This window comes from Sphaerodactylus townsendi, linkage group LG02 (assembly GCF_021028975.2).
Source record: "Sphaerodactylus townsendi isolate TG3544 linkage group LG02, MPM_Stown_v2.3, whole genome shotgun sequence".
Classification (NCBI taxonomy): domain Eukaryota; kingdom Metazoa; phylum Chordata; class Lepidosauria; order Squamata; family Sphaerodactylidae; genus Sphaerodactylus; species Sphaerodactylus townsendi.
Genome location: NC_059426.1, coordinates 88,313,326 through 88,331,814, shown reverse-complemented (window position 1 = coordinate 88,331,814; position 18,489 = coordinate 88,313,326). Strand labels below are relative to the sequence as shown.

General features: G+C 41.9%; 1 protein-coding gene across 1 annotated transcript in view; it reads left to right on the top strand.

Annotated features, from left to right (window-relative positions):
• The window catches only part of STK33 (serine/threonine kinase 33), a 78,286-nt gene that overhangs the window by 50,845 nt on the left and 8,952 nt on the right, over window positions 1-18,489 (top strand). Inside the window, exons 11-14 of the mRNA XM_048486955.1 lie at window positions 46-130; window positions 6,871-6,946; window positions 12,639-12,751; window positions 15,609-15,694. Of these exons, the coding sequence (XP_048342912.1) occupies window positions 46-130; window positions 6,871-6,946; window positions 12,639-12,751; window positions 15,609-15,694 (360 nt within the window). The remainder of the gene's footprint in view (window positions 1-45; window positions 131-6,870; window positions 6,947-12,638; window positions 12,752-15,608; window positions 15,695-18,489) is intronic.

Genomic DNA, 18,489 nt, shown 5'->3' with positions numbered 1-18,489 from the left:
TATGAGCAGGGAATTTTCAATACAGTTGAGTTCTGTTTTCTGCAGGTAACTGATTTTGGTTTAGCTGTACAAAAGGTCGGTGGAAGTGAAAGTATGTTCCAGTCTACCTGTGGGACTCCTATCTACATGGGTAAGTCAAGTACTTCATGTGATGTCTTATTGCTTGAAAGAATGGTGTTATAATGAACTAAATTAGTTTTGTAGCTCACAGTGAATGAAATGGTGATGCTGGTTTGGGGTTTTTTTTTGCTCATCTATAACCTAATAGTCTAGGCAAGGCAGAGGTGGAGCTACCAGGGGGATGGGGAGTGCATGTTGCACAGGGCGCGCTCCTGCCCCCCCCCCCCGCAAAAATCCAGGTTCGGTTGTGGGTTTTTTGTATTTTTTTGTGTTTTTTCAGTTTATGGCCTGCAGAGGGTGCTGTTTTTAGGTTAGCACAGGGGTAGGGAACCTGCGGCTCTCCAGATGTTCAGGAACTACAATTCCCATCAGCCTCTGTCAGCATGGCCAATTGGCCACGCTGGTAGGGGCTGATGGGAATTGTAGTTCCTGAACATCTGGAGAGCCGCAGGTTCCCTACCCCTGGGTTAGCAGCACCAAAATTTGCCCTGATCCGTAAATGATCCCCCATTGTTTCCAATGGGAGTTAATAGGAGATGGGGGCTACACCTTTGAAGATCTATAACTTTGGACCCCCTGATCGAAACTTCACCAAACCTGGGTGGTATCATCAGGAGAGTCTCCTAAAGATACCCTGAAATTTTTGGTGCTGCTAGCATAACAATTGCACCCTTGACAGCAGGCACCCCCCCCAATTTTCCCAGATTCTCTTTTTAAATCCACTCCCTTTGGCATGAATTTAAAGGGAGAATCTGAGGTCCGCAGTTTAAATATTGAAAATGATGCTGTTTCAGGGTGGGGGATAATCCATCCCAAAACAGCATCACTTTCAATGTTGTTTAAACTGGGGACCCCAGATTCTCCCTTTAAGGTGGATTTAAAAGGAGAATATAGTTTAAACGCCATTTAAAGTGATGCTGTTTGGGGTGGATTCCAGCATCACAGTGGCTGCCCATGGGTGGGGGGCACGCAAAACTCAGATTTTGAACCAGGCTCCATTTTCCCTAGCTATGTCTCTGAGGCAAGGGCCTGTATATGACACAGCATTTCAGAACTTTAAAGAGATGCTGTAATGAATAGTTCTGAAATAACTTTGTCAATGTAGGGCTTCAATCAGCAGCTGAATAGTTTATTTTGTGTGTCAAGAAAGTTCTTTCTTTTCAATCCACCCGCCCCTGCCCCCCAAAATTGGAGCTAGACCTTATGTGGGCTTTTGGCTTCATCTTTTTGGCTCCTTTTGGCTCCTTTTTGGCTCCTTTGGGCCAGATTCAAATTATGAATGGTAATTAAAAACATAAGTATTTCAAGAGCACTACAGAAGATTTTTGAGGAAGTGCATACTACACAAAACGAGCCTGCACTGGACAGCTCGTGAAAGCTTCTGCCAATATCTAATTTTGAGTTTGAATGGTGAATTTGAAGTTGTGGCAATTGGGAAGTGATCTTATTGCTGTTAAACAGACTCTGGATGACCAAAATGTTGAGCATGTGTACCTCTTCAAATGTCTAGGATGTGAGAAGACTGATCTCCTTAGCCAGTGGATTAGAAGTTGCAAGACCTTTGTAGGCCTTCCTACAATTACTTGATAAAGAGGAGGCTATCTGATGAACCATCCATAAAAATCTTTAAAGAAAAAATCATGAAAGGTTATGGGATAAAATATGAGGGTCCTTTGTAACCTGGCACAAATTAAACTTTTAAAAGCAATTTTCTGTTGAATACATTTGGCTTTTTTGTCTTGTACTCCAGCATTCTTGTTGAGGGCAGAAATTGGAGTAAACTATTGCCAGAATTCATAAATGGATTATTAATTATTGCTTTATAAGGTGTATGTCTATGGAAATCTCTCCTCCCATAAATATTTGGTACACTGACAATGCAATCCTATCTAAAGTTACTCTAGTCTCATGGGTTTAGAGTAGAGTTACACTGTATAGGATTGCACTATAAGGGTAGAACTGCATGCACTCTTGAAGGAGAATAAATTACATTTATTACAGTGGGATTGTCATCTGACTAAACAGCCTTAGGACTAAACTGCTAATATTTTTTAAAAATAGAATATGAGGAAGGTACCCAATGTTTTAGTACAGTCAACCAAAAATCTATGGAACTGTTTATTACAATTTGAATCAAAGATATGGCTTAGTATCAAGATGCTGCAGTTCTTCAAGCATTTTTATTTTCTTCTTGCTTTTTTTTTCTTCAAATCATGGGATGTAAAGCTGCTTCTATGATCTGACAAGTTGTAAATTGCACAAAGCATTTACAGCACTCTGGGTTAAAACTTTGCCTACTATGGTCCTTGAAGGGAGATATACTAAAATCTCATATGAACAGAGAAACTGCATTTGTGGTACACAAGCAATAAAAATATAGTCCATTATCTGTATCTTCAATCATTCTGTTTCTATCATAGGGATAGTTTTTTTCTCACCTGCTAACTAGAATCGCATTTCTAGATGACATAGCCACAATATACTTTCTGTTGAACAACCAAGACAAGTATATTTACATACAAATGGCAATCTTTGCAATGGCTGCCAAAAAAATTAGAGAGGATTTATGAAGCTGAATGCTAATGTGGTATAATTAGACTACAGGTCTTAGAAATCACACATACATTATAAAGCACATGTAGGTTAAAACGTGATTGTAAATCTGCCTTCCCACATGTCATCAATTGATTCAGAAATCTAGCATACTCAAAATTGCACTTCTATTTTTTCACTCAACAGAAACCTAATACTGGTATATTTAAAATTGACTTTCTAATTTTTAAATTATTTATTTAAAATATCTTTATGCCACTTTTCCACCTAAGCAGGGCCCCCAAGGCAGTAAACATGAAAACATTTTAAAAATTGAACAATTAAAAACAGCACTTGAAATTCTAAAATAATTCAATGAAAGACAAAAGACCAGAAGCAGGAGGGGGCCAGTAACTGTTATTGAGGAAGGAGGAAAAATGATTCACCTGTTAGCAGAAGTCACTAGAGGGAGACAGACAAATCTCTCTGGAATGGAAGTTCCAGAGTTTTGCTGCCATGACCGCAGTGGCGTAACTAGGCAAACTGGAGCCCTGGACAAAACCTGAGTTTGATGCCCCCCCAGGCGCGTGCCCAATGCAACGCGCACTCCCCCTTGTAGCTACGCCCAGTGGCGTATCTAGGCAAACTGGAGTTTGGTGCCCCCCATGGGCAGCCACCCTCCCCCACTGTGACCAAGCAATGATTTTTTACACCAGGTTGTTTCAAAGTCACCATCACATTATAGAACATGTCCCAACTCACAAATCTGAGCACAGCAATAAGCCATGCCACACAGCAGAAATAATTTTTTGAAAACAAAATGCTTTCTAAATGTTTTATTACTGCTATGAAAACATTTTATGGTGTTGTATCCAGTACCCCCAATTGGGGGAAACAGCATCACTTTCAATGTTTCAAAGGAGAATCTGGGCTCCCTAGTTTAAACAAGTGATGCTGGAATCCACCCCCAAACAGCATCATTTTCAATGGTGTTTAAACTAGGGAGCCCAGATTCTCCTTTTAAATCCACCTTAAAGGGAGAATCTGGGGTTAGTTTAAACAACATTGGAAGTGATGCTATTTTGGGGTTGTTTCTCCCCCACCCTGAAACAGCATCACTTGCAATGTTTAAACTGGGGACCTCAGATTCTCCCTTTAAATCCATGTCAAAGGTGGGGGGGGGGGGGCGGGTTAAAAGGAAAATCTGGGGAAATTTGGGAGATGCCTGCTGGCAGGGGTGCAATTGTTAAGCTAGCAGCACCAAACTTTCAGGGTATCTTTAGGAGACTCCCCTAATGATACCACCCAGGTTTGGTGAAGTTTGGTTCAGGGGGTCCAAAGTTATGGACCCTCAAAGGTGTAGCCCCCATCTTCTGTTAGCTCCCATTGGAAACAATGGATGATGGGGCACCCCCTTTGGGGGTCAATAGCTTTGGACCCCCTGGACCAAACTTCACAAAACCTGGGTGGTATCAGTAAAGCTTCTCCTGATATCTGCGCCAGGTTTCAGGGAGGCTTAACTGTGGGGGGTCCAAAGTTACCGACCAAAGGTGGCCTCATCTCCTATTAGCTCCTTATTGGTGCTCAATGGGGATGGAGTTACCCCCTTTGGGAGTCCATAACTTTGGACTCCCTGAACCAAACCTCACCAAACCTGGGTGATAGCATCAGGAGAGTCTCCTAAAACATCCCTGAAATTTTGGTGCTGCTAGACTAAAAACTGCGCCCTCTGCAGGCCAAAAATGGAAAAAACACTGAAAATACAAAAAATCCCAGAAACAACTGCCCACTTTGCCCAGTGGGAGGAACGCCTCTGCATGACCGAGAAAGCCTTTTCTCAGGTTGTCGCCCATCTAGCCTCAGATGGCAGGAGCAACTGAAACAGGTTCTCTGAAACTGACTGGAATGAATGGGTAGTTTGTATGAGAGAAGTGGTCCTTGGCCTATGCTGGCCCCAAGCCATATAGCACTTTAAGGGTCAAGACCAGCACTTTGAATTATGCCCAGAAACAAATTGACCACTGCCCACTACAAAGTAGGAGTGACCACTCTGTCTCTTGGGCAGGGGCATTTATTATCTCCTGGACATAATGCGCCAGCCCCAAAACATAATTCAGGTCCAATGACTCTCTGGCCTCAAGCACAGACAGTTGGTTTTCAAAACTTTCAGGTAAAGACCCCAGGATTATAGAAATCACATCTTCAACCTCCAAAACTTTCAGAGCTGCCCTGATTGGCATAACCAAACCAACCATCCATTTTAACGGAGACAAAAGTTGATTTTTATTTTATCAAGATACTAGCGGTACCCGGCCACGCGTTGCTGTGGCTCAGTGTGATGAAATGGGAAGGGAAGAGAAGAGGCAGTAGAGCGACTATGAGTGGTGTGCCTTTGATTGTATCATAACCTTATTTGGGGTAATTCAGATAACTTGGAGAAAACACTGTACCCCAGATCATGTGGCATAGTTGTGGCTTTCTGTGTATCAATAGTGTTGATATTCCGGTGTTTCCCCCTTCTCAATGGAAATGGAGTAAGGGCATAATGATCTGTGCCATAGGTGGTGTGACAGAAAGGCCCCTCACCCTGTACAATTACATAGGCTGGGAAAGTAAGCAGTGACCCCACTTGTTGGATGTCTCTCACCTTGTCTTGTCTGAGAGCAAAAGACCCTTCTTGTGTGGGGGGAAAAGGTGAAATCATAATTGGTTGCGTACAGGAGAAGAAGCGACGCGGGTCAGTCAGGGTGAGCTGGTGTCCTGGGAGAGGCGGAGGGCCTGCTGTTTCATGAGCAAGAGGAATGAGCAACAGGGAGAGTTGGCACATGCAGGGACAGGCTGCTCCCAGCGCATAGGTCCCTTGACGATGTCGGGTGTGCACTGTGGAAGGGGGGAGAAGCAGCGTGCGTCGTTGTGGCGGGAGGCTGCCCAGGCATGCTGGGAGAGGCGTTGGGCCTCCTGTGTGCTCAGCAAGACCTGGCGCCAGCAGGGCCCGCCTCCTGTAATGTCTGCAGCTTGAGTTGGCCAAGCGTCCACCAGATGGCGCTGTGTTCAAGGAAAAGGATAGTTTACCTGGCCCAGGTGTGACATTTCAGGTATCTGAACAGCTGAAAACACAGTCGGATGGGGAAGGCACGCTGCGTGAAAATTTCACAGCATTTGGTCCTGTAGTTTCTGAGATTAACGATAAGTAACAAACAGACGCTTTGCTTTTTATTTATATAGATTATTATAGTCCAAAATTATACATTGTGTGACAATAATGTTGATAATTGGTTTTTCTATTTTAGCTTATTTATTTTGTGTTAATATTCTGCCTTTTAAAGAATATGTCAGATGGAATTTCACAGAGGCCTTCTTTCCTGTAAAGCTTTAAATCCATGCACTTTTTTCAGACGTTTTCATCTGATGGTCATGAAGTATCAAGATTTTGCAATCAGTATTTTGTAAGCAGAGCTTCCACAATTTATAGGTAGAAAAACCAGTTAGTTAAAATCACAGTGTTATCATCTCTAAATTATCAAAGTGACGACACATGAATTGTTAAAGGCTGTACATTATTCATCTCAGCATCTGCTGTTGTTATTTTTCTTTTGAGGAGAATAAAGTATATCTCATCAGAACATTTTTTTGTTTTTAAGCATTTTAAAGAGGTGTTTCAATACTATCAATACTATCGAGACCGCATCACCCCATATGTCCCTGCACGGCCTCTCCGCTCGGTGGAGGCCAATTTATTAGTGGTCCCTGGCCCCTCAATGATGCGGCTGGCCTCCACGCGGGCCAGGGCCTTTACGGCTCTGGCCCCAGCCTGGTGGAACACCCTTCCTCCGGCTGTTCGGGACCTCTCGCGGGACCTTGGTGAGTTCTTGGGCAGGGGCCTGTAAAAGCGGAGTTGTTCCACGGGCCTTTGGAGGGAACTTCAGCCGCTGAAATGGTGTGCCCCCAGTTGGCCTTCCACCTAGGCCACCATCTAAAATGACTCGCTGCTCTCCTCCCTCCCTTTTTCTGGGGAGAATTTTTAAAGTGGGGTTGGTCGGACGCCTCTATATAGCTATCATTATTGTTTGTACCGCTGTTTTAAAGATTTTAGTAATTCATTTTATTTATGCTTTGATGTACACCGCCCAGAGCCCCTCGGGGATGGGGCGGTATAAAAGCTGAAACAATAAATAAATAAATAAATAAATAAATAAATATTTTCTACTTTGTTGGCAGCTCCAGAAGTTATTAGTGCACATGACTACAGCCAACAATGTGATGTTTGGAGCATTGGTGTCATTATGTATATGCTGTAAGTAGCTTGTAATAATTATATAAAATGTAAATTTCCCTCTGAAGAAAATAGTTTGTATTTAAAATATTTTTTTAAAAAAATTGAAGATTGTTACTTGGCTCAGATCTGAATAAGTTATATTCAGTGCTTAGATTAACTTTTGTGATTTTGTAAAATAAATAATCATTTCTAATATAGTTAGGGAACAATCCTAAGCAGATCTATTTACAGGGAAACCCAATTTTACTTATTGGGGTTCACACCCAGGAAGCTTTAGACACTTTCAAGTGTTCTCATCATCACAGAATGTGTCTAGATGTTGTGATAGGTGAGAATACTCTTGACAACTTTTCTTGATGAAAAATAAGGTTTAAGAATATACGTTCCTTTTTTCCTCCTGAATATTTGACAACAGTGGTAACTATTTGCTGTGGTTGACAGTCCAAAAGCACTTGCTTTGTACTTCCTACTCATTCTATCAGACAGCTTTACTTTGACCCTTGAATTGAGTGTATTTATAGATTATTTTCTGCTTACTGAGGCCCTTTCCGCACGGGCCAAAAACAGCGCCCTGGGGACGGCAAAAACACCGTCCCCAGTGAACTGTTCGCAAGGGGGGGCATAGCTGCTTCACAGCTGTGCCGCCCTCGGTCCTCCCCAGCGGCGCGAAGCCACTGTTTCCCAACCTCGCTCCCCGAGCGAGGTTTTTGGAAAACAGCGGCTTCTAACCGCTGCCGTGCGAACAGCAGCAGCTGGAAGGCACCATCCCTCCCCCCTTTCCCAATCAACCTACCTTCCCTGCGACCGTCCGCCGCGTCGGCGAGGCCTGGGGACATGCCCCCCCCCTGCCCTGCGACTCTGGAGCGGTTGTGCAGGGCAGGGGGGCATGTCCCTTGGCCTCGGCGACGTGCCGGACGGTTGCAGGGAAGGTAGGTCGATTGGGCGACAGCGCAGCATGGCGCTGTCTTCCCGGTAGTTTCCGGGACCGTTCGTGCGAACGGTCCCGGGGGGGTTGGGTCGGTGTCATGTACGCCGACCCAACCCCCAGCGTGGCCGTGCGGAAACGGCCTTATCTCATATTTTATTACTTTATTTTTGGTTTAGGCATATGATCTAGCAAACATTTTAATTAAGCAAACAAAATTAAATCTCAAATATTGCAAGTGGAATGTTAAAATATCAGGTTCTGTGATTTATCCCTATTTTTTTAAAAAAAAATTGAACTACTGTTTCTGACAGTTTCTAATTAACAGTACCAGTCCTGAACTTGGACCTTTCAGTAAAGAAAGCAAAATGTCAAAATAATTTGGGACAAATGATGTGGTCAGAACTTGTTTTCCTTTTGCTATAGCTAGCTTAGAGTGCTACTCTTGATTGAGGGGGCTGAGGAAAGAGAGAAATTATTCCTACAACTTGGTGAAATGCAATCTGATGCTCCCCCCAACTGTTCTAGGCTCACAAAATCAGCTTGAACAAAACTCTACAGAAAATAGATTGTATCTCTTCAAAAGTACTGTCTACCCTGTTGGACCAGAATCCATATCTAGCCCTGCTCAGTTACGTTTTGGAAGACAGGTTAGATACAACCAAAAATCAGGCTTTAGATAAAAGAATAATTTTTACTGTGTAGAATAGATATCTCTCACAGGGTGGTCACTCTAAGACAGAGTCACACCCAACCAGATAAAGACCTTCATCTTTTATAGATACAAAGAATACATACATTATATTTCAAACCCTTATACCCGCATATATAACCTACAATCATATTTCTCCCATATATGTTTTCTTCCTTAAAATCAAATTGGCTTGTCTGATTCTCTTACACAAAAGCTGGAAAGTTCTGTCCTTCTCTGCTCTAGGCTACATGTCCTCTACCATAGGCAAAGGGCAATATACTGAATTTTATATTTGGTTTCAATCAAGATTGACAGTTCCCAACATTCCTAAGGGTGGGATTTTCCCATGGAGAAATACATCTTCAGGGTTTAAAGATTTCACATCTTATTCACTTTAAAAGGTTAAAAATTATTATGAAAAAATTATAATATGTGATTCTAATATAATACATGTCCTATATATACTTTTCATATATTTCACCATCATTTCAGTGTTCATTAAAATATATAAAAACACATTTTCAATAATCTGATCAGTTTTATCTCTATTCTAATATTTGATCTCTTCATTTTTGTGTTTATTCATGTAGACCATCTTACCTAGCTGGGTAGGTCTAAAAGGTCTCTAAGATATGCTTTCTCTCACGTCTCTGAACCTATACTGCAATGTTATAAATTCCTTAGTGATAAAATCTTTCTTGCTGACTAGTTGATCTAAAGAGAGAAAAACCATTTTGATTTTAAATAGTGGTTCTTTATCAAATACAATTTTTAGGCCTGTTCTTCTGTCCCACAACCCTATGTTCCCCCAACTTGTGCTGGACTTGGAACAGAAGTTAGCAGGCAACAACAGTAACCCATTTTGCTATCAGAGCAAGTGATGAAAGAAATAAGGATGTGTACTATTAGAATAAGCTGTACCCTACCTAATTTGATTTGGTGAGGGACAAAGAGGGAAAAGTAGGAATGTTGAGCTCTGAGCTGCCGCCCTCTCTACTCATCCATTTTTACAACCAATCCATTCTTGTTCCTTTGTATACCATAATGTAGCCTGCCCATATTGATTGCGTAGCCAAATCAAATTAGGTAGGGTACAGCCCATATTTATGGCATAGGAGGCTAAGAGCTCGTGTATCTAATCTGGAGGAACCGGGTTTGATTCCCAGCTCTGCCACCTGAGCTGTGGAGGCTTATCTGGGGAATTCAGATTAGCCTGTACACTCCCACACATGCCAGCTGGGTGACCTTGGGCTAGTCACAGCTTCTCGGAGCTCTCTCAGCCCCACCTACCTCGGAGCTCTCTCAGCCCCACCTACCTCACAGGGTGTTTGTTGTGAGGGGGGAAGGGCAATGAGATTGTAAGCCCCTTTGAGTCTCCTGCAGGAGAGAAAGGGGGGATATAAATCCAAACTCTTCTTCTTTTCTTTTTAATTTTTTGTACATTGTGATCTGCATACTTTCTGGTGCTGAAGCAGTGCTGCTTTTATGACAGTAGTTTGCAGTATTAATATTGCCACTGATGAAATTATACTTGCATGATATAGTACAACTGACTAGTATAAATTGGTTGGAATAACAGGATGACTTGATGGACCAGTAAAAATTCCAAACTGTTTCTGCAATCTAAACAATTCACAGTGCTAGTAAGACAGAGGTCAGTGAATTGTTTGATTGTGGTCTCAGCTCAGGATTCCTGATATTACAAATTACTGTTTAATAATCACAATAGTCTTGTAATAATATTGTTTACTTGATAATTAAAAAATAAACATAGGCTGATAACGCACCAGGCATTTGCTGCACGTTGGGGGAAATGTGCATCTCTGCAAGATTTCTTGTATGGACGTATTTCCTCAAGCCCCATTTTCATTTTCTATTCTCCCCGTGAGCAGCAAGACCACTTCTAGCACAAATTTAATTTTGCTTTGCAGCCAGAGTGGTCAGAGTTGTCAGTGAGCATAGCTTTTCCCTGGACTTCTTCCCTCCACCCACAGCCAGCCCTCCTAGCTTCACCCCCAGTCCCTTGCACTGCTTTGCACTCTTCCCCCTCCACCTCTCCAGATGCTTGTATTGATGCATCAATAGGAACAACATAAGCAGAATCTCTTTTGAGGCGTCTCTCTTGAGGAGATAGAAAAAGTGCAGAGAAGGGCAACAAGGATGATTGAGGGACTGGAGCACCTTCCCTATGAGGAGAGGCTGCAGCGTTTGGGACTCTTTAGTTTGGAGAGGAGACGGCTGAGGGGGGGATATGATTGAAGTCTATAAAATTATGCATGGGGTAGAAAATGTTGACAGAGAGAAATTTTTCTCTCTTTCTCACAATACTAGAACCAGGGGGCATTCATTAAAATGCTGGGGGGAAGAATTAGGACTAATAAAAGGAAACACTTCTTCACGCAACGTGTGATTGGTGTTTGGAATAATGCTGCCACAGGAGGTGGTGATGGCCACCTAACCTGGACTAGCTTTAAAAGAGGGGAGCTTGGACAGATTTATGGAGGAGAAGTCGATTTATGGCTACCAATCATGATCCTCTTTGATCTGAGATTGCAAATGCCTTAGCAGACCAGGTGCTCGGGAGCAACAGCCGCAGAAGGCCATTGCTTTCACATTCTGCATGTGAGCTCCCAAAGGCACCTGGTGGGCCACTGTGAGTAGCAGAGAGCTGGACTAGACGGACTCTGGTCTGATCCAGCTGGCTTGTTCTTATGTTCTTATGTTCTTCCCCTGCTCTGCTTCTGCCTTCTCTAATGATTGGGCAGGAAAATGATAAAGTAATTTTGAGCAAACAAATAGCAAAGAAAAAATGGTTAACCACCTACAAAAAGCTGTGCATTAAAAAAAAGCATTGAGGGAAAGAACCCACCGTTGATTAGATTACCAGTTGTAGCTTGATTCTAAGAATGACCACTGTCTCAGGTTCTTCTGAAATAATTGAAACTGTAATGATTTTCAGCATGTCATCACAGGGTTGGCTCCTCTGGTGCAATATGGGTTTTCTAGTTGGAATAGAGGTTGATTTTGCCCAATTCTTTTTCCTTACTGCAGACACTTGTGTATTATGTTTTGTCGTTACCAACCCTCAGCAATGACTTTTGTGGGCAGCTGTGAAAAGAGAAAGGTGCTTCCCATTTGCCGTAGAAAAGGTCTACCCTATGGTGACTGCAATATTTTATCTGTCATCCTTGACTCTCAGTGGTTGATTGGTCTCTGGAACTGCAATGAGTTTTGTGCTTACCTAAATGCACTGTGCTTACCTAAATGTCAGACTCCCTCTATATCAGCAAGAAAAGTTATATTGGCATAACTACAGCTGTGCCTTAGCTTCTCTGAATCTTTCAAGACTTGTTACATGTGGGTCCAATACCGTTGGTGGATTGTGAAAATATATGGATTTATTTTACCTTGATAGGCAATATGCCTATTAATCTCATTTCAGTTTTAATCTCACTTCCATTGTGCCTAAATCAAGCAACAATAAGAATTCATTTCTTAGCTTAAACATTCAAGTTGTTTGTGTTAATGGGGTTATCCAAGTTGAGATATATTTGACAGAAGAGAAGTGAGTGCACTGAAATAAAATACCAGGACAGTTGTTCTATATGGTTTTCTGATCTTGGTACTTGATCTTTTAGCGTAACATACCAAGATTTTATTGGATTTATTATTATTCAACTGAAGGTTTGAAAAATGTGATAGGCAAAAATCCTTGTTACTCTTTAATAGTTCATGTTTTCCATATCATAAATCTTTTCTTCTACAATCTGACAATAGATTTTTCAAAAGAGTGGGTATTCAGTGTTTTGGCTGTGGAATAATAAGGCATGGTTATCTTAGCATGAATGTAAGAATTTTTACAATATTGTATTCATACCATTGATAGAAGCCACTGACAAAAATCCTATATTCTTCAGCAGATGAGCTAAGGTACTTTGCAACCAAGCTATCATCATTCGAAGGATGAAAGAAAAACACATAGTGAAATTATAGCCCTAAAATGAAAAGGGTAGAATGCAGGACTATAGATGAGAGGTAGGAAACCAGAAAGAGAATCATAGAATATAAGGTGGCCTTTTTTCTCACAATAGGTTGTGTGGGGAACCACCTTTTCTTGCAAGCTCAGAAGAAAAACTTTTTGAAATTATAAAGAAAGGAGAGCTTCACTATGAGCATTCAATCTGGAAATCAGTCAGTGAGGCTGGTAAGTTGAAACTATATGACAAAACAAATGACAACAATACCAGTGAGAAGCACAGCAAATGGGTACTTCTTTAAACCGTTTTTCTAAGAAATGTGTTTTTTTATAAATGTAAAATTGATATGAAGAAAAATTGAAAATTGATGAATGATGAATAAGCTTTTCAGTATTACAGGTAAAATATTATCTGATGGATTGAAATACTTTTGAGACTACTGGAAAAATGTAGTTGTCATAACAAATAGAATTAAGTCGGGACCCTCAAAAAACTTACAAAAGCAACTATCCCCTCCCCCCATTTGCTTCCCCTTTCCCCCTACTTCTCTGAGTTTCTCTCTCTGCCTCCTACTACTTTTTCTTTCTCCCTCCTCCATGTCTGACACATTCTCTTTCTGATACCCTCCAGGCCTTCCAACTGTTTCTCCCATCCTCACAGCATCTGTGTTGGCAGTGACTCTCTTGGTATCACAGCTGATCACCCAACTACAGAGACAGTTCCCTTTAGGCTTGCCAGTTCCAGGTTGGGAAATTCCTGGAGATTTGAGAGTGGAGCTTTTTGAGAGTGAGGTTTGGGGGAGGAAAACAACCTCCGCAGAATATGATGTCATAGACTCCACCCTCCAAAGCAGATCAGATTTTGGGTGATTTCCAGCCCTTACTTGGAGGTTGACAACCCTAGTTCCCTGGAGGAAATGGCTGCTTCAGAGATTAGAGTCTATGGCATTATATCCTTCTGAGGTCTCTTCCATCCTCAAATCCCACTCTCCCCAGGCTTCACACTTCAAATCTCTAGGAATCTCCAACCCGGAGTTAGGGTTCCCATTCAACCACCTATCTTCACCTGCCCCTATGTCTTAAGTTTTCCATCTCCTCCTCCCCTGCAGCCTGTACCTTGCAAAACTATAGTCTTTCTTTACAGTGGGGACCGAACGTGGATGTCACAAACCCAGACTTGCCCAATAAATTAATTGGCACCTTGAAAGTAGAATTCTTATTTATCGATTACAAGCATAGAAAAGCTAATGACTTTTGTTGTCAGAACTGAATACAGTTAAACAGGCAAAGCATTGTACCCCTCCCCCCCTGAAACGTCATTCCCACATTCCCCTCTTACTCTTCCTTTGGGTGGGAAGGCATATGTAAACACATTCTTCAGGCAGTGAGAACTTGGGAAAACAAACAACCAAAACCTTCCCCCCACCCCCAGCTCCACTCCCAGCTGCAGAAACCATTACAAAGCAAGATAAGAGACAGATTGGTACAAGCTGGCCTCAACAAAAACGAGTCTCAAGGCTGCCCTGTAGGATTGACCCTGAATGAAATATGGCAGGACCCTGGCTAAGATATTAGATGGCCATGGCAGTGGGTCTCACAGATACTGTTCTGAAGCAGTACCAACTACCACACTAGCTTTCATGGATTGGCTAATGTTGAACAGTACCAAGCCTCCAGGCCTTCCTGAGTGATGCAAGTTGTATTGTTTTGTTTTGTATTATTTGATTTGTATACCGTCCTCCCCCAAAGGGGTCAGGGTGGTAAACAACAACAGCATAATAGCAAACATTAGTAATCATAACATCAAGCAACAAAATGTCAATAAACATAGGATCAATAAACATAACATTATAAACAAGAACATCAATAATCATAACATCATAAGGCAACAATAATCATAGCAGCATATATAATCAACAGAGATAGACATAATAAGCATAGATGCCGACTTTCCCTTTCTGTAGCCTAAGAAAACACAATGACCTAAGACTAACTCCCAACTAATCTACAGCCACATTAGTACAATAAGCCTAGACTGATTAATCTAAAAAATACAGCATCAAATCACTAAACTAAACCTAAACCACATCTAACTATGCCTAACACTAGCTCTATAGAATTTACAATACAATAAACACTTTACCTAAGAATAGTAAACTTTTTTAAAACTCCCAAATAGTAGATTCTACAACTACAAAAACTAAAATACAATGAACTAAAATAGAGTCAGCTCCACCTACAGCATAACCCTCCCCAAACATTCCCCAAATGGGCCCACAACAGGAGGCTCCCTTACGCAGGCAACTGCCTTGGGCTGCTGGTGGAACTCCTGTTGTAGCTGCCAGACCCCACCCCCTGCAAGTGTTTCCAATGAGGTGGGTGGAGAAGGATTCTTGCTCCTTCCCATGGACAGCTGGTGGCAGCTCACCAGGTCGACTTCTGCTTGGCTAGGTGGCAGGCAAACCAACAGGGAGGCTCTGTTGTGTGATATCAAGTCACCCAGAGGCTGCTGCCAGACCAAAGGTTGCCAAACTCCACGTGGAAGGTGGAGATCTCCCAGAATTACAACTGAACTCTGGTCAACAGAGATCTGACCCCTGGTGAAAATGACTGCTTTGGCGGGTTGACTCCATGGCATTATGCATTGCTGAGGTGTCTTCCTTCCCCAAACCCTGCCCTACTCAGACTCAACCACAAGATCTACAGGAATGTGCTAATCTGGAGCTGGCAACCCCTGCCCAGGCCTGGCCCAAGTGAGTCCTCCCTCAAAGGTCAGAATAGGCCTGGAAAGGGCTCTGCTTGCTCCTTTTACTGACAAAAACTGAAGCCTAGAATCTGTGGTTGACTGGCAGCAACCGTTGCTTAAGGCTCCAGGCACTCCTTTCATGATTTCCAGATTTTTATGCATGTGCTCCCCCCCATTTTTCTTAGATTTCAGATATTTCTGTAGATCTGGGGCCCTTTTAAGTTTGTAGAAAGGTCCACCTTGACTGTTCACAGCTGCAGTCCCTGGATTTAAATATCCAAAGATTTGGCCAACTTCTCCATTAGAATATAAGATGTTTATGATCTTCTTTCTTTGTAGCCAAACATGTATTGCAGCTGCTTTTGAAAGTAGATCCTGCCCACCGAATCACTGCTAATGAACTCCTTGATAACCAGTGGATAACAGTAAGTTTTTCTTTGAAATTCTTAATCATGTTTGCTTTTTAATATAAAATTAACTTTTATCTGCAAGATTCAGACACTGTATCATTGCTTCCCTAAGCTGAATACTTTAGCAATGCTATGTTAAGCAGAGTTATCCTGTTCTAAGTACACTGGTATTTTTTTAAAAAATGGAAAGCTAAAGGATAAAGTTGATAACAGAATGTTGGATTAGGATTACCAACTAGTTAAGAAAAAATGGCCTGATGGAGGTGTATTTGTGTATGTCTTTTGCCTTTTGTACAGTTGTGAGAAAACAACAGCCAAAAGCACCATGTGTTTTTAGTGCAACTTTTTTTAACAAAAAAAATGTCTACCTGGACAAGGTTTTGCTCTGGGCTTTCCTCCCTGATTTAGTGGGTTGTTCCCAAGTATCAGAATTTATTATTTTAAGAGTTGTTCCCAAGGTTGAACACTGAAGCAGAGAGCTTTAAAAGGAAAAGGTAGATGCTTGAAGTTGATGTACAGTTGAATTGACAGCCTGTGATAGTAAATGACTCTGGGAGCCACTTTAGTAAGAAATGTGTTTGATTTTGTTAGGAAGTACAAGAAGCATGTGTTCTGCTTTCAGTAATAAGTACCTCTGTATATAAATTATCTCCAGTGTTTATTAAGGCATCCTTTGGAAGTCTAATTCTGAGAACTATGCTCTGTAGTGTAAATTATGGTACTAAGCCCCACTGAAACTCTGGGTAGTAGTTTGGGCTTCAGACTTTTGTCTTGGCAGCCTTAATGATTTCACAGTGTCCAGATGTATAGCATGGAAAGTGGTTTATCATGTAGAGGCTTCTTCTTTGTTAAAAAAAAACCCCTCTTTGGTGACAAATGGCATATGAAGCTTTTAATGCATGTGGAACTGAACTCTCCTATCAAAAGACTATAATGACCTGTTCTAAAAAGATATGGCAGATATCATAATTCTACACAATTAGAGATGACATTTTAAAAAGAATCTGGCACAGTGCATGGAAATAAATAATCAATGACAAAAGAATGGAAATGTATGTGATTTTACATATACTTTTGAGTATTTGAACATTTTCTATTTGTTCTCAGCTTTTTAAATTGCAGGCATTGTGCTCACGTTTTGCAAGAAAGAGAAACCTATGCCAAAAATCCTAAATACAGCATAATATTTGCAAAAGTTTCAGGTTAAGAACAGAGATAAAGAACTAAGGCCACTTTGTAAGACTGGTTTAGGGCCAATTCCAGGCTGGGGGATGATCAAATTGGCAAGTGGAGTGGTGGAGGGCTACTCCAGCCTTCTTGCCTGCCAGGCTGGTGTAAGGAGCACCTAGGCTGGTAGGGAAAGCAAAGAAGCTAGTCTGCAGGTGCCACACAGCTCCACACGGACACACCCAGAAGTATCCACATCTGAGGAGCAGCAACAGTGGCATATGGGGAGGGCAGGCGGACCAGGGGCATTCTCAGAGGTGGAGCTGATTTTACTCAACTTGCATTGACCTTCCAGCCCAGAAACTCTCTCCTCCATAGCTGCAAACTTACGCCACCAAAAGAGTGGCATAAGCCTGCTTAAGCTATGGGACTGCTCAGGTGGCAGGAGGGCTTTTAAATTTATCTCCTTTCCATGTTCCCTAAGCCACTTTGGAGGTGGTACGGTCCCGCCTTTGCCTCACTGTCCCTGTCTGTCATGGGGACACTCCCCCCAATCTGGATTGGGTTGTTAAAATTTTAGCCTGTGAATGCCTAAGATATTAAAATTACAGTTTTCTGCAATCAGAAAAGCTGTCACAGAGGGGCAGTTCTAGAAAAGAGCCTGACACTTTGGAAAGAATTCTTGCAGACTCTTGATAGTATCTGTTGCATTTGAAATACTGAAAACAGAGAATATTATACTCCACACATATGCTGGTGGCCATTTTTTTATTTGCTGTCACAGCGTAATTGCAAGAACATTTTGCTAGCAGTAAGCCACATTCAATAGATGGAAGAATTATTCTGAGTAGGCCTGCTTAGTATTTCTCTCCCATAGTGCAACCCAGTGCAGAGATGCACCCTTCTACGTCCATTGATTATAATGAATTTAGAAGGGTGTAACTGTTTAGGATTGTGCTGTCTATCTCTTTGTTTGGTCAGCTGGTGCTGTTTAAGCTTGTGCATAAAACAGCTACCGTATATACTCATGTATAAGTCGAATTTTTTAGCACATTTTTAATGCTGAAAAAGCTCCCCTCGACTTATATGCGGGTCATTAAATTTTTGTGTGTGTTTTTACTTTGCCGGCCAGCAGGGGGTGCAGTTTTTATGCTAGTGGCACCAGAATTTCAGGGTACCCTCAGAAGACACTCCTGATGATACCAGCCAAGTTTGGTAAAGTTTGGTTCAGGGGGTCCAAAGTTATGGACCCCCTAATGAGGTGCCCCTATTCCCCATTGTTTTCAATGGGAGCTATTAGTAGATGGGGCTACCCTTTCGAGGGTCCATAACTTTGGACCCTCTGAACCAACTTCACCAAACCTGGCTGGTCTCATAAGGAGAGTCTCTGTATGATACCAGCCAGGTTTGGTGAAGTTTGGGTCAGGGGATCCAAAGTTATTGACCCCCAAAGGGGATGCCCCATCCCCCATTGTTTACAATGGAAGCTAATAGTAGATTTTCCATTTCTGATAATATCCCTCTTAAAATCTAAGTTGGGTTACATTTGGACATACAGATGATGATGAGGAATCCAGTTTTGGAGGATTTTAACTCTTGTGTTTTAGCTTGGTTGCTGATTGAGCTAAGGTTTTTGTACTTTT